This window comes from Rhinatrema bivittatum, chromosome 15 (assembly GCF_901001135.1).
Source record: "Rhinatrema bivittatum chromosome 15, aRhiBiv1.1, whole genome shotgun sequence".
In the NCBI taxonomy this organism is placed as follows: domain Eukaryota; kingdom Metazoa; phylum Chordata; class Amphibia; order Gymnophiona; family Rhinatrematidae; genus Rhinatrema; species Rhinatrema bivittatum.
In genome coordinates, this window is record NC_042629.1 from 46,955,624 (window position 1) to 46,972,923 (window position 17,300).

Below are 17,300 nucleotides of genomic sequence, written 5' to 3' on the forward strand. Positions count from 1 at the left end.
AATTGAAGAAACAATGAAACTAGCCAATATGTATCTTGAAATAATCAAACAACTCCTAAACCAAATGGAACTGGTAATAAACACTGATAAAACTGAATTCTTACACCTAGAACGAAAAAATATACACCCTACACAAACTATAATCGCAATAAAAAATAATCAAACTGTAGAGTTAGCAATAAAAGTATGGAATCTAGGGGTAATAATTGACCCTGAGCTTAACATGAAACAACACATTTCACAGAAATTAAAAGGTTACGCTAAATTAATGATCCTTAGAAGACTGAAACCCCTGCTACCGTTGAATAATTTGCGCACAGTCTTACAGGCAATGATATTCGCGAGCACAGACTACTGTAACTCTCTGCTATTAGGGCTACCTCAAGTTACCATTAGACCACTCCAAATATTGCAAAATTCCACTGCTAGAATTTTGACAGGCAAAAAGAAAAGAGACCACAACACAGGTATACTTGCTGAGCTACATTGGCTTCCAAATCAACAAAGAATACAATACAAAACATTGTATTGTAATTCATAAACTAATCCATGATGAAAAAGCCGACTGGCTTAACACAGCACTGCGCGTACATGTACCATACAGAAACCTGAGATTTGCTAATAAAGCTCTACTAACTATTCCTTCTGTTAAATCAGCACTCCTCACTCAGGTAAGGGAGAGAGTACTGTCGCTGGCTGGACCTGTTTTATGGAACTCCATGCCACTCGAAATAAGGCTGCAGAGAAATTTGAAACTATTTAAAACTAGTCTGAAAACCTGGCTTTTTAACCAAGCTTTTTATAAAGACAAAGAGAAGGAGGAAAACAGTTGAAAGATAAGGACACACCAAGTAATCATTTTTTTTTTCCCTTTAATATCTCCAATTGCATATTAACGCTACATTTGAACCGCTTGACAGTTTCTCAACCGGCATATAAGCCTTAATTAAACACATAGTTTCTCTTATTAAAATATGTTACTGTTTTAGGTTGGCACATGTCTAATTTGTAATCTATACCAATTATAGTTTTTCCGTATTGTGCCTTTCTGTAAACCGTTGTGACGGTGAATTAACTTAACGACGGTATAGAAGAGTTTTCAAATAAATAAATAAATATGCAGTTCAGCATGGGCACATGTAAGAGACAGTCCATACTCCATGCAGCTTACAATCTAGCCAAGACACATAAGAACAGTTTACTAATAGAAAATGAGGAAGAACATTGTGAAGTTGAAGATCAGTAGAAACAGATTTAAATAATGCACAAGAGGCATTTTTTTTTTTTAAAGGAAAGGGAGTTTTAGAACAAAGCCATGATATGAGGACGTGACAAGAGGCACAATCAGGAGTAACAAAAGGAAGCATGTTTTCACAGAGAAGGTGGTGGATGCATAGCACAGCCTCCCAGGGGAAGTTACGAAAGCACCTAATAGAAGGGAAGTGACAGGGCAAATGCAGGGCTCAAGAGGAGGGGTACGATATTGCAGGAAGGAAAGGACCACAGAATTCAATCCCACATCACAACGACTGTGGTCCTCCTAACACCAGGGGTCTCTACTTCTGCACTACGAAAAAAGTATCTGTAATCGTCATGCCACGGATCTATCTATTCAGCCAATCACAGTGCGCGTTCTTCTATGGCGTAGACTCTACACCCACCCAAATTCGCCGCTCGTCAGCAGACTGACCAGACACTACCAATTAACCGCGTCGTTGCAGGGCTTGAGTCAACACCCATTGGTTTATTTACAACCCGTTGCCCCCCCCCCCCCCCCGCTCCAACGCAGCGGGTCGTCCAATGGAAGTTTACGTTCTACGTCCAAAATCGCGAGACTGAAGTCGCGGACTAGTGGTTCACGCTAACTGTCGGGAGCCAATGAGAGGCGGGCACCGCCCCGAACCAGGGTGTCTCGCTCACGCTTCCTAGCACCCTCAGAACAAGGAAATAGCTCGGCAACGTCCTTAGAAACCCTCGCGCTAGTTTGTGGGAGAACCCGGGGCCGATCTCCCATTGGCCTGCTGAGTTTCGGTTATTTCCGCTGGTTTCCGGCGCCGGCGCGCTCCCATTGGCTGCCGAAGGGGGGAGGCGCGGGAGGGGAAGGGAGACGGAGTGGGGCGAGGGAGGGGTTTCGGACCGAGGTTGCCCCTGTCGGCATTCTGGAACGTCTTCTGCTCCGGTTGCGCAACGTGGGGTCACGTTGAGGAATAGGGCGCTGCGTCACTGTAGGGTTGTGCAAGCCGACGAGCCGAATGCGGTCAGTCGGACGGAGTGACAAAGAGAGAAAGAGAGAGAGAGAGAGAGAGGGAGGGAGGAGGAGGAGAGCGAGCTGAGGAGAGACGGAATTAAAAAAAATAGGAGACAAGAAGAAAGAAAAAAACAAGGGAAGAATTAAAAAGCCGTTGAACGAATCTGAATTTTAGTCTGCGCGGAGAGGAGGGAGTTAAAGGGACGCAGCTCAGACACCCTCGCTGCTGAGGAAAGCTTCCCAGAATCCAGCAGCTTTGGGGCTTACGCTTGGAGACCGGCTCCCGGCCCTCTCGCGCCGCAGGAAACCGACTCTTTCGGGCGCCGCTTCCACGTCACCGGCTTGCTGGGAGCCGAAGAGCGAGGCGCGGGAGAGGCCAGAGGGAAGCCGACTTCCATTGAAACCTCAAATTTTTTTTTATTTTTTTTTGGTTTTGCCGTCGCTTCCTGCCTTTTTTTTTTTTGTGTCCTTTGAGGTCTTGGGTGGCGGAGGGAGGAGGGTAGTGGTGGTGGTGGTGTCGGAAAGGAGCCGCCATGGCCACTGCCGCCGCTGCTCCTCCCGCCGCCGCTGCTGCTGCCACCGGCGCCGCTGCCTCTCCCGTTTTCAGCCTCCGCCTGGCAGGAAGGGCTTGCTAGACCGCTGCTGCTCCTGCCTCTTCCCCCTTCCCCACTCCCATCCCCTTTCATCCCTCCCCCATCCCTTTCCACATTCAACCTACGAGGTGCTGGGAAGAAAAAGAAAAAAACCCAAGAAACCAAATTCAAAGCCTTTGATTACATGGTTAAAACACATCGTTGGTGGTGATGATGATGCCTCTTTTTTCCCTATTTGCTAGGGGTAATCGGTAAAAACTGAACGAGGAGAGATTTTTTTTTTTTTAAGAACATCCGATTTTTTTCCTTTATGGGATATTTATGGTTTTAAAGGGATATTTGCTTTTTCCCAACATGTTTTTTTAATGTGAGGGATATCTTTGTATAGGGATGATTTTCAAGGAGTGACCTGAAACACAAAGAAAAGGGAGGAGGTGCTTTTATTTTTCATTAAGACCTTGATGTGCCGTAATTTTTGTTAGCAAACATAAATAATATAAGAAGGTGCTACGAGGGAAGAAGGCATCATGTCAGGGAGGCCCAGGACCACCTCGTTTGCGGAGAGCTGCAAACCAGTGCAGCAGCCTTCAGCTTTTGGCAGCATGAAAGTTAGCAGTGAGTATCGATTTTCTTGCAAATTAAAGCTTTGCAAAGATCCATTTTGTAAATTTGCTTTTGCAGCATATTCATATATATTATGTGTGTGTGTGTCTGTATGTATATATATATTCCAGCCTTTGCAAAGGATGAAAGATTTCCTGTCTGGAAAGGGAGGGGTGGGTGATCTTGCTGTCTTGGATGTAGCAGTCTCCTTTCTCCACCCTGCTCATTAACCTTGAATAGGGTTTTCTATACAGTCTTCTTTTAAAAGCAAAGTGGCTATATACTGTGAAATCTGATGAATGTAAAATTAGACTTTTTCATTTTCTGACGGTAACAATAGAATGCTCAATTTATATCTGTATATAGACTAACCAGTTTACTAAAACAAGTTTTATGTAGATGCTCAATTTTTTTTCCATTGAAAATCTGAATTTGGAGAATTGTCAGATTTGAACTTTATATACATTTACAGTATTTGTTCTAATATACTTGGAAATTGGAGAACATTTTGTAAGACGAGTGGCCTGCTTATAGAAGTGCTATACGTTTTGGTCTGATTGAAAGGGATTCATAAGAATAGATTGAGGCTAGTGTCTTCAGGGATCATATTGTCTTGATTCATTTAATATATTAATTTACTTAGCAAATCTATTTGCTACAGTGTTTTTTTCTGTATCTGATAATGTGTTCATTTTAAAATGAATTGCAGTGCCACACAGATTGCTTCCACAGTCCAAAATTGCTGTTCTATTTTAAGAAACTAAATGTCACAAGCATTGCAGTCAAGCTTTGCTTTCCTTACCTGTGTAGGAAGGGGGAAGAGCATAGGCATTTGAGCCACTTCATCTGACATGTGAGAATAATCTGTACTAGCTTCCAAAATTGAAGTATGAGAAGTTACTCAGTAATGAGATTTTAATATTGTAATGAGAATCATTGTATTTGTCAGAATAACTGTATTAAGTGCCACGAAATGTTGGTTTGCAGTAGACTTGCAGGCTTCTTTCTATCTATTTCATGCTGGTTTACAACTATTTACAAAACCCTTAAATGTTATCATAATAGTACTCAATGTATAGAGAAGCATCTGGACGATTTTATCAAATAGTGTGGAATGTTTTGATACAGATACTTTAGAATCATCATAAAAGGTTCTCTAGTGTGGTTATGTGACTATTCTAGCTACTTAGTTGAAACTTAAATGAACTTCTAGAGCTGGATGAGCTTACTGGATATTCAGATATGTAAGAATCTAATTGATTTGTGTTGATGTAAGGATTTGCTTGTGTTTCTTTAGGGAGGTAGGAATTTTTTTTTGAAGTTTCACAGTATTTTGCCTTTTTGGGATTGACATTCATGGCAAAGACAGGTAATTTAGAGACTAGTTTCTTTGCACTAATGAATAAAAACAATTTGTTGAATTTCATGATCTCGAAAGCTGATTTATAATGTCTTTGGACTTCTAGGTGTAAGATGCATATTTCTAGGCCTTGGGTACAGATAAACAGCTTGGTGCAAGATTATTTTTGGGTTTTGTGGATGTTTGGGCAGTTATGTAGGATGAATAATATTCGTACCAAAGGATGCAAGCATCAAATGGATTGATTGTACTGTTGGATTTAAGAGAAATCTGCTATTGGAACGAATATACTTGGGTGTCATAAAGAGGACACTAACAAAAATAATCATGGTATACTGGTTTGAATATTTTTATATTATCTTGTTGCCTTCTCTTAAACCAGCATGTTATAGTGACCTTACAAGGGGGAAAAACACAATTGAACACTTTTATGCTCAATAGACTTAAATTTAAAAGCAAAATATAACTAGTAAATGGAAAGCCAAACTTGTAGACAATACATAGAGTTCCACATCCTAAAGGGTTATCTGTTTCTCTTAAGGTTAAAGTATACACTGGTGTTGAACCGGACTAGAGGAAACAGAATTGATGGCAGATAAGGATCTACAGGCCCTATAGCCTGCCCAGCAATTCTGTCTCTGACAGTGGGCTTCTAGGACACAAGTACCTGGCAGATCCCATAAAGTAGGTCTAATTCCTGTTTCTCCCAGAGATAGCAATAGCTTTCTTTAGTCTACATGGCTGTGTTGGGGACATTTCCTCCAGGAACTTGTCCAAAACTCTCATAAACCCTGCTAGGCTGCTTGTCTTGATCACAATCTCTGGCAACAGATTCCACAACTTGATAGTGTGCCGGGTGAAAAAGTACTTTCTATGATCTGTTTGAATTTGGTTGTTTCATGGAGCGATCTCTTGTTTTTAGTATTTGAAAAAGTAAATAACCATCCTTTATTTACCTGTTTCACCCTACTCATGATTTTATAAAGTTCTATCATGTTCCATCAGCCATCTTTTTCCAAGCTGAAGAGAGCACTAACTTGCGTAGCCTCTCATCCTTGGAGAAATGTTCCATCCTCTTTATCACTTTTGATGCCCTTCTCTGTATCGTTTGCTCTTCAGTTCTGTCTATCTTGAGATGGCGTGACCAGAACTGCACATAAGTCAAGGCTCGGTTGCACCATGGCTCAATACAGAGGCAACATGATATTTTGTTTTATTTACATTCTGTTCAGTTCATTTCTAACATTGTATTTGCTTTTTTACTGCTGCTGTTTGTTAAACAGATCCCAGTACTGATCCCTGTGGTACTCCATTTATGACCTTTCTCCATTTGGAAAGCTAACCTTTGTTTCTGGCCTTCTGATCCAGTTACCTGACCATAATGCCTCCTATCCCATGGCTTTGTAACTTCCTGAGGAGTCTCTCATGGGGGACTTTGCCAGATGCCTTCTGAAAATCCAAATACACAATACCAATCTGCTCACCTTTTATCTACATGTTTCACACCTTCAAAAATGTGTAAGGCAAAACTTCCCCTTGCTAAAATCATGTTGACTCTTCTCCATTAAGCCATATCAGTTTTTATGGCCAGTGATTTTGTTTAAAAAAAAAATGGCTTTACCATTTTGCTCGGTACTGATCACCCTTGGAGCCCCTTTTAAAAATTGGCATCATAATGGCCACTTTCCAGTCTTTAGGAATCATGGCCATTTTAAATCATAGCTAGTCTGTTACTAGTAACCTATTTCATGTGTTAGTTCTTTTATAACTCTGGAGTAGATGCCATCTGGTTCCAGTGGTTTGTTACTCTTTAAGAATTAAGAACATAAGAATTGCCGTACTGGGTCAGACCAGTGGCCAATCAAGCCCAGTACCCTGTTTCCAGCAGTGGTCAATCAGGTCACAAGCATCTGGCAGTAAATAGATCCCATGCTGCTGCCATGCAGTGATAAGTAGTGGCTATTCCCTAAGTCTATTTGGTTAATAGTTGTATGGACTTCTCCAGGAATTTGTCCAAAACGTTTTTTCAATCCATCTGCGCAACCTGCCTTAACTACATTTTTCAGCAATGGATTCCAGAGCTCAGTTGTGTGTTGAATGAAAAAAATAGCAGAAAATGCTATTTTGAATGTGCTTCTTATTAACTTCATGTAGCGTCCTCTAGTCTTTGGTTATTTACACTTTCAGAAAAATACAATTTACATTTACATGTTCTATTCCATTCATGATTTTATAGTCCGCTATCATATTCCCCCCCTCAGATGATTCTTCTCCAAGATTGAATAGCCCTAACTTCTTTTGTTTTTTCCTCATAGAGGAACCATTCCATCCCCTTTATCATTTTGATTGCCCTTCTCTGAACCTTTTCCAATGCAACAATTAGTTATACACAGCTCTCCAGGTTCAGCCTCACCATGGAGCGATAGAGGCATTATGCCTTTTGCTGTTTTATTCTCCATTCCTTTCCCAATAATTCCTAACATTGCTTGCTTTTTTGACTGCTGCCACATACTGAATACTGTTGTCCACTATGATGCCCAGTTCCTTTTTCTGGGTGGTAACTCCTAATATGGAACCTAACATTGTATAACTACAGTGTAGGTTACTTTTACTCATGTGCATCATTTTGTACTTGTCCACATTAAATAGTTGTGATGGAGAAGGTACAGAGAAGGGCAACCAAAATGATAAAGGGGATGGAACAGCTCCCCTATGAGGAAAGGCTGAAGAGGTTAGGGCTGTTCAGCTTGGAGAAGAGACGGCTGAGGGGGATATGATAGAGGTCTTTAAGATCATGAGAGGTCTTGAACGAGTAGATGTGACTCTGTTATTTACACTTTCGATTAATAGAAGGACTAGGGGGCATTCCATGAAGTTAGCAAGTAACACATTTAAGACTAATTGGAGAAAATTCTTTTTCACTCAACGCACAATAAAGCTCTGGAATTTGCCAGAGGTGGTGGTTAGTGCAGTTAGTGTAGCTGGGTTCAAAAAAGGTTTGGATAAGTTCTTGGAGGAGAAGTCCATTAATGGCTATTAATCAATTATACTTAGGGAATAGCCACTGCTATTAATTGCATCAGTAGCATGGGTTCTTCTTAGTGTTTGGGTAATTGCCAGGTTCTTGTGGCCTGGTTTTGGCCTCTGTTGGAAACAGGATGCTGGGCTTGATGGACCCTTGGTCTGACCCAGCATGGCAATTTCTTATGTTCTTATGCCTAGTCTTACAGTCTCGCAAGATGGTCCTGCAAATATTTACAATCCATTTGTGATTTTAACAGCTTGGAATAATGTCATCTGCAAATTTAATCACCTCACTTGTTCCCTTTTCCAGATCACTTGTAAATATATTAAAAAGTCCCAGTACAGATCCTTGAGATTCTCCATTGAGAAAACTGACCACTTAGTCATACTCTGTTTCCTATCTTTTAACCAGTTTCCAATCCACAATAGGACATTGCCTCCTATTCCATGACTTTTTAATTTTTTCAAGTCTCTAATGGGGCACTTAGATGCCTTCTGAAAATCCAAGTGCACTATATCCATACATGTATTCACCCCTTCAAAAAAAAAAAAAAAGTAGGATAGTGAGGCAAAATTTCCTATATGTAAATCCATGCTGGCTGTGTCCCTTTAAACTAAACTAACTTTCTTTATGTTCTGTGATTCTGTTCTTCAGAATAGTTTCCATGATTTTTCCCACCATTGAAGTCAGACTTGCTAGTCTATAGTTTCCATGATTTTACTGGCACTGAAGTCAGACTCTCTGGTCTATAGTTTCCCCTGGAACCTTTTTAAAGATCGGGGTTACATTGGCCACCCTCCAATTTTCAGGCACAACACAATGATAGTTTACAAATTACCAGTAACAGATCTGCAATTTCAGTTCTGGGTTGGTTTTTTTTTTTTTTTCAGAGCACTGGGGTGTATACTGTCTAGTCTGGGCAATTTGCTACTCCTTATTTTGTCAATCTGCCGCCTTACATTTTCCAGCTTCACCATGATTTGTTTGTTCTTCTGAATTGTCACCATTTGAATGCAGCTTTCAGTACGGGTAGCTCCCCAACATCCTCTTCAATAAACAGTGAAGCAAAGCATTCATTCAGTGTTTCTGCGATGACCTTATCTTCCCTAAGTGCCCTTTTACTTTATCCTCTAACGGACAAGCTGACTCCTTCACAGGCTTCCTGCTTTGGATATATTTAAAAAAGTTCTTAAGATGAGTTTTTGCCTCTATGGCCAGCTTCTTTTCAAATGCGCTTTTAGCTCACCTTATCAATGTTTTATATCTAACTTGTCAATGCTTATGCTTTTTTTCCTATTTTCTTTATATGGATTCTTTTTCCAGTTTGAAAAAAGTTCTTATGGATAAAATAGCTTCGATCACCTCATCTTTTAACCTTGCTGGTGTAGTCATTTGGCCTTCCTTCACTTTCTTTGTGTGGAGAAGATCCTGGCTGGGCTTCCAAGATGGCATTTTAAAATAATGACTACATCTGATGTAAACTTTTAACCTTTGTAGCTGCACCTTTCAGTTTTTTCTAATTATTTTCCTAATTTTATCAGTCTCATTTTTGAAAGTGTAATGCCAGAGCTTAATGTCCTCCTTCCTTTAGCTTGTTAATCTGATCTATTACATTACATACAGATATGTGTCAGTTGCTCAGAATCTCCACCATTTTATTGTGCTGGTATGTTTCCAACATCCTTCTCAGTAAAGACTGAGGTAAAGAATTAATTCCATTTTTTGGTTATTTCCTTGTCCTTCCCAGTAATAAGTGGCCCAACTGTCTCCCAAACAAGCATTTTGCTTCAAATGTACTTAAATTATTTTTATTAGGTTTTGCCTCACTGACAACATTTTTCTAAGTTTCTCTTGGCCTCTTTAATTTCTTACATCTTTCTTGCTATCTTGCCTGTTTTCTTTATTTGGATCCACTTTCCATTTTTTGAATGACACCCTTTTAGCTTTAACCTTTTCCTTTCTCGCACCATTAAACTACATTGGCAGTCATTTGGTCTTCCTTTGACTTTTTTAAATTCATGGAATACATTTTATCTGGGCTTCCAAAATGTTATAGTGCTATAGACCATGATTAACCTCTGTTTTTCCCTTCACTTTTTTGCAATTAAAGATCTCTGATTTTCATAAATTCTTCAAATTGTTACTGTTTTGCCTCTACTATTTCTGCTGGAAAGCTGTACCAAGTGTCCACCATCCTTTCTTAAGAAATATTGTTACTTCCTTATTCTATTCCCTTTGAGCCTTGTATCATGATCTCTTGTTGCAGAACTTCCTTTCCAGTAAAGAAAATTTGCTTCTTGTGTGTCAGTTGAGATATTTGAATGTCTCTCTCTCTCTCTCTCTCTCTCTCTCTCTCTCTCTCTCTCTCTCTCTCTCTCTCTCTCTCTCTCTCTCTATATATATATATATATATATATATATATATATATATATATATCCCTCTTCTAGGGGTAAGCATATTTAGATCCTTAAGCCTCATTTCATAGGGCTTTTGGTGTGGATTGCATCATTTTCATAGGCTTTCTCTGGATTCTTATTATTTTTGAAGTGTAGTTTTTCAGAATTGGACATAATATTCCAGATAAGGTCATGACACAGACTCAAAATAGAGCATGCAAAATAACAACACAAAGGATAACACAATGCCTTGCCGAGGCATTCCTCCCATGTGGCCTCAGATGCCGCCAACTTCCTCCCTGCCCCCATGGCCCGGCCCCTGAAGATGTCATCTATTATGGGCTATTTAAGTCCAGCTCAGTGCACTGTTCCTTTCCTTGGTAACGGGTCAGTGCACTGTTCCTTTCCTTGGTAACTGGTCTTGCTCCTCGGAGTGCATTGCTGTGTTCCTGCCTGATCCTGAGTTTTTGCCTGTTCCTGTGCCCGTGGTTACTCTTCCTTCTTCTCCTGGTTCCTTGCCCCTCAGATTGACTTCTTAGTTTTGACTTTGGCTTGGTTTCCATTTTTACTTTTTCAGCAGACCAGTTTATCAGGTCAAGCAATGCCTCACTTGTAAATAAGCATAGAAATGAGAACGGGGAAGATCATACACCACTTGAAGTTGAGAGATTTCAGCACAAAATATTCATCTGCATAAAAATGTTCCAAATACTTTAAACCTCGGGGAGACCATGTTCGAAAAACTGCCTGATCCTATCCTGGCAGGAAACTCCTGTTACTTACCGATAGGTAGAAGAAAGCTCAGAACTTCGTTTATGACCCATTTACTAATAATTTGCCATAATAGGTGGGTTTGAGATGTATTTTTATGCTGTTGTAAATCGCTTCAGGTGATTTTTAATCATTGAAGCGATTGAAAAATATTAAATGGTAATAACATGGTGCCCGATTTTTATTCTTATACCATCAGACAGTGAACCATTTCTAGGTTGATGTAGCTGCCCTCATTAAGATATCTTTTAGACAGCTTTGTCATGTGCATAACATGCAAATGTATAATAATCATCAGGGACATGGCTGAAGCATCCCAATCACCATCCCAGATTCACAGTAAATGCAGTTTCCAGTATACCATTACCATATAAAACATAGCTGGCATTATATATCTTAAGATTTGGTAGATTTAGTCCCCCTAATACCTTCTTTCTCATCAACTTTTCAGATTCACTCTTGCTTTTTTACCTCACCAGATAAAGGTTCTTAAATGTATTTTAAGTAATGCCAAATCAGTTTTATTCAGCCAGCAAGGCCTCATTTGAAGTTTGTATAACATTTTTGGGAAGATCATTTTCAAAAGGGCACACTTCCTCAATTGCAAAAGATGTACATTTTTCAACATCATCAACTTTGCTTCTATCTGAGCAACAGTATCATGCGTGTTCCTAGCGTACAGCTTGGTACGATCCCTTGGAATCCAGAGCCCTGGTACTTTAAAGCATCACCAACCCACTTAAATGGAAATTGTCCTGGCCATATCATTGGTAATACTTCATTAAGAGGTAATTCCTCAGATTGTCCAAAATTAATCTTCAGTCATGCAAACCTATAGAAGTCTGAGAACGTAAATGTAAAAATTAGGATCCCATGTATTGCATCTGCCAGATATAACAGAATATCACCCGCAAACATGGAAAATTTGAGTTTCCTAGCGTGTAGCAGATGGACTCAGAACCAATGGGTATAGTGTACTCCTGATGATAGTTGGAGACTGAGTCAGATTTCAATCTGACGTCAGCATACATATACCTGTGCAGGAAGCTCTGCTCTTCAGTGTTTCTCAGTCTCCTTAGCAGTTCGGGACTATACACAAGCTTGCACAGCGTTAGAAAATCCAAACAAGAAATAATCTTACCTCTACAGATGAGCCCCGCTCTCCTGCAGTGATACCTAAGCATCCCTCCCCCAGTCGAAAATTCCTGAGGTGATTTCCGAGATCCCTCAGAGATAAGCCTCGGTCCGGTAGCCGGTTCCTGGCGTGGACTTAGCCCCCAGGAACGGGAGTGGCTGAGAGGCAGTGGGTGCAAGACAGAGTGCGACGGTGAAGGTAAATTCCCCCCCCCCCCTGCAGCCGGAGACCGCCCAGCTCCAGACCGGGAAATGCTGAGACAAGGTAAGGTAGAAAACTTTAAGTCTCCGAGGCTCGGATAACTGTACAGATTGCCAGCCGGCGTCTGTCCCATTGGGTTGATCAGCCCAGTCTGGGCTAGACCTGGATCCGGCTCAAGGATCCTCTACGTGGAGACCCTCCGGGGGGGGGGTCGCCATCTTGCTCACGTGGTCGCTGGCACCATTTCCCCCCCCCACCCTTGATCGCCATACTGTCTACCTAAGTGAGCTGTGCGCACAGCAGCAAGCCGGGTGCAGAACATATTTGTGCACACAGCGGGGCGCATAGGGGCCGGGCGCACATACCGGCCTGCACGCATACCTTCGCAGCTTGCACGCACACCCTCGGCGCACCCAGAGCGCATATCTAAGCCTCCCGGTGCGCGCGCGCATATAACGCACAGACAGGGTTTGAACGCCCCTACGAGCACAAACCATAGCACCACCAGCCAAGAAAACCAAAGCACAAGCCCGCTGCCCAGCCTGCCACATAAGAGCTACGCAGCATGAGGAGGCTACTGCCCTTTGCCTACAGTGCAAGATGGCTCTGGGAGAATCAGGGCAAGGTCCGTCCGTCCCCCCCCCCCCCCCCCCCCAGCCAGTACAAGAATCCGGATCCACAGATTGTACCCTGGACCTCTCTATCCCAGCTTGGCCCTCCAGACAGGGCCCTTGGGGAACGGCGCTGGGTTCAATATAGACCCAGGAACCTTTTCCTGGGTGGAATTCTTTAAAGGTCTGCAAACCTTTGTCCAGGCACAATCGGCGCCACTAGTGTCACAGCTACAGCTTCCACCGGACAAAAGCCTAACCTTAGGGGACACGGACACCTCGGAGGAAGACCAAGACTCCCTGGAGGAAGGGGAAATCCCTCCAGGAACGGTACCATACTGAACCATGATGCATTTCTTCTCCAGAGACGAGCTACCAGATCTCGTGTCCCTGTGCCTGAAGGAGCTGGCCATCCCAGGCACAAGCGCCACAGTGGCGCAAAAGACGAACCCTCTTCTGGTTGGGCTCCGCCAGGCCTCACACCATTTCCCATTGCTGCAAGCCGTACAACAGCTGATCGACCTGGAATGGAATGCTCCGGAGGCCAGTTTCAAGGGAGGACGGGCCCTAGAAGCCCTGTATCCACCGGAACCCTCAGCCAAAGACCTCCTGGTGTTTCCCAAAGCTGTCATAAAGCGCACCACCATTTCAGTCAAAGGAGGAGCGGCACTCAAGGATGCCCAAGACAGATGTCAGGAATCCATCCTTAAACAGTCATTTGATGCAGTAGCTATGTCACTGCAGATCGCTGCCTGCTGTGGTGACACGTGCATGCTTGTCACTGGCCAGGAACACCACCACGCCCATCGAAACATTAGAACCAGCAATATCCTTCCTCACGGATGCGACTTCTGACCTGGTGCGTTCCTCAGCCAGGGGCATCTCATCCATTGTGGCAGCCAAAAAGCAACTCTGGCTCCAAAGCTGGTCAGCCGACGCAACTTTCAAGACGAAACTCATGAGAATGCCTTTTAAAGAAACCCTCCTCTTCGGAAGCGAACTGGAGAAGTTAGCCGACAAATGGGATGAATCTCCAGTACCTCGGTTACCGGAGGACAAGAGCAAAAGCCAACGCCCCTCTCCCTGAACATCCAAGGGCAGAGGATCACAGCGTTTTAGACCGTCTAAGAATACATACCAAGCACCTCGCCCCGCAGGCAGGGGCCAGTCCTTTTGGAACAAACACAACAAGAGGGGAGCCGGCTCAGGTCCAGGCCCCAGCCGCACCCCACAATGAGAATCAATAGACCCATCCACAGGAAGAAGCCATAGGGGCAGGCTTGCCCTATTCTACCAAAGATGGGTCGAGATAACTTTGGAGGGATACTTTCTGGACTTCCACAGCATCCCTCCAGACAAATTTGTGAAATCTCCTTGCCACTCTCCCTCCAAGAGGACGGCAGTGGAAATCACGCTGACCAAATTGCTCGCCTTAAAGGCTATAACACTGGTGCCCAAGCACCAACGAAATACTGGGCACTATTCCATCTATTTTATCATCCCCAAGAAAGAGGGAACGTATCGGCCCATCCTGGACCTCAAGTCAGTCAACCGCTACCTGAGGGTATCACACTTCCGCATGGAAACCCTACACTCCGTCATAAGGGCGGTACATCCGGGAGAATTTCTGACATCCCTGGATCTGTCAGAAGCCTATCTGCACATCCTGGTCCATCACGACTATCAGCGCTTCCTACGCTTCACGATCCTGGACCATTGCTACCACTTCCGAGTGCTACCCTTTGGGCTAGCTACAGCCCCACGGACATTCACCAAAATCATGGTTGTAGTGGCGGCGACACTGAGGAAAGAAGGAATCCTCGTACACCCATATCTGGAAGATTGGCTGATCAGGGCAAAATTTCCGGAGGAAAGTCATCAGAAGACCACCAGAGTCAAGAATCTACTGGAGAACCTCGGATGGGTTGTCAATGCCTCCCAATCTCTGGAATACCTGGGAGCCCGGTTCAACACCCAACAGGACAAGGTCATTCTTTCTCCTACAAGGAGAAGGAAATTGATAGACCAATTGAGAACTGTTGAACGGCGCTCACCCCACTGTATGGGATTACCTCCAAGTCCTCGGACTCATGACATCAACCCTAGAAGTCGTACCATGGGCATGGGCCCACATGCGACCACTACAACATTCTACTGTTACGATGGTACCCGATGTCCCAGGACTACACCGTCCACCTCCAGTTGCTGGCGGAGGTACGGATACAGCTCCTATGGTGGTTACAAGAAGACCATCTGAGCAAAGGAGTAAGGCTATCCCTACCGACCTGGATCTTGCTCACCACAGATGCGAGCCTACGAGGGTGGAGGGCCCACTGTCAGGAACTGATGGCCCAGGGGTAATGGGACAAGGAAGAGTCGGAATGGAACATCAACCGACTGGAAGCCCGGGCAGTCAGACTAGCCTGCCTACGATTCAGTCACAGACTCAGAGGAGAAATTGTTAGAGTAATGTAGGACAATGGTGGCCTACATCAACCGCAAGGGGGGAACCAGAAGCCAACAGGTGTCCCTGGAAATAGACCCCATAATGACATGGGCGGAAGCAAATCTGCAAGGGATCTCAGCCCCCCCCCCCCCCCCCCCCCCCCAAGTCACTGTAAATTACCTCAGCAGAGAAAGTCTAGACCCAGAGGAGTGGAGGCTGTCAACCACAGCCTTCCAGTTGATAAGACTGCTGGGGAACCCCAGCCATGGATCTTCTGGCAAATCAGTCCAACGCCCAAATTCCCAACTTCTTCAGTTGCAGACGAGACCCTCAATCCCAGGGGATTGACGCCCTCGGCCAAACCTGGCCACAGGAAGATCTGCTGTACGCCTTTCCTCCATGGCCACTATTGGGTGGAATCATCGGCAAGATAGAACACCACAGGGAGCTAGTACTCCTAGTGGCCCCGGACTGGCCAAGAAGGCCGTGGTACGCAGACATGCGAAGACTTCTGGCGGGGAACCCCCTGTACTTATCTCCACACAGGGACCTGCTCCAGCAAGGACCAATCCTACACGAAGACCCATCTCGATTCTCTCTTACGGTCTGGCCATTGAGAGGACTTGCCTGAAGAAGAGCGGGTACTCAAGGGCAGTAATTGACACCTTGCTCCAAGCATGCAAGTTTTCCACATCTTTAACTTACATACGAATATGGAGAATATGCGAAGCCTGGGGTGAAGACTGCAACATCCTTCCGAGGACAGTCAAAATTCGCATGATCCTGGAATTCCTGCAGGATGGCCTGAAGAAGGGGTTGTCTCAACTTCCTCAAGGTTCAACTGGCCGCGCTGGCCTGTTTCAGAGCCAAAGTGGACGGCATCAGTTTTATCTTCCCATCCAGATGTCTCCTGAGAGGGGTCAAGCAAATCCAACCACCACTAAAGTGGCCAGTACCCCTATGGAATCTCAATCTAGTACTAGACTTCCTAGCGGGAACTTCCTTCAGCCCTACACGCAGTCTGTCCCTAAGGCTCCTGACCTTGAAGACTGCATTCCTAGTGGCAATATGTTCAGCCTGTCGCATATCTGAATTTCAAGCACTATCCTGTTGGGAACCGTTCCTCAGACTCTCACAGGGATCCACACAACGCACTGTCCCCTCCTTCCTTCCAAAGGTGGTTTCTCATTTCCATCCAAACCAAACCATCTCGCTGCCATCTCCAGACGAGCATAAGACTCGGAAGACTCACACCACCTATGCCATCTTAATGTTGGCAGACTCCTAGTCCACTACCTGAAAGATTGGAATCCGTATGAAAGACAGACCACCTATTTGCCCTTCACAGCGGGAAGAAACAAGGCGAAGCAGCCTCGTGGGCAACCATAGCCCACTGGATCAAAAAAGTAATCAAGGTGGCCTTTGTAGAGGTAGGCAGGCCTCCACTTCTACAAGTCAAGGCCCATTCCACAAGGGCCCAGGCAGTGTCCTGGGCAGAAACCAAGATGCTGTCACCTGCCGAGATCTGTTGGGCAGCGAAATGGTCCTCCATTCACATCTTCTCGAGGTTCTACCACCTGGATGTTCAGGCCAGGGAGAACACAACATTCGCAAGGACGGTACTAAGTGGGCCATGGGCAGCCTCCCACCCAGTTCGGGAGTAGCTTTTGTACATCCCATTGGTCCTGAGTTCATCTGCTACACACTAGGAAATGGAGAAATTACTTACCTGATAATTTCGTTTTCCTTAGCATAGACAGATGGACTCAGTATCCCGCCCACGGCTGCCTCAACATACGGAAATCTCGGGTGACAATCCCCGAGAGCAAGACAAGCACGGGTAAGCCAGACTTACCCCTAGTTAAGACACCCATAGTTACCGGGTGTAGGCGTTTCTCGGTTGACGACAC

General features: G+C 44.1%; 1 protein-coding gene across 2 annotated transcripts in view; it reads left to right on the top strand.

Annotated features, from left to right (window-relative positions):
• Positions 1–2,117: 2,117 nt before the first annotated feature.
• The window catches only part of GSK3B (glycogen synthase kinase 3 beta), a 239,279-nt gene continuing 224,096 nt past the window's right edge, over positions 2,118–17,300 (top strand). The window contains exon 1 of one of the 2 annotated variants that reach the window (XM_029578124.1): positions 2,118–3,456. In XM_029578124.1, the coding sequence (XP_029433984.1) occupies positions 3,369–3,456 (88 nt within the window). In that variant the 5' untranslated portion in view covers positions 2,118–3,368. The remainder of the gene's footprint in view (positions 3,457–17,300) is intronic. The other variant, XM_029578125.1, reaches the window with a different exon arrangement.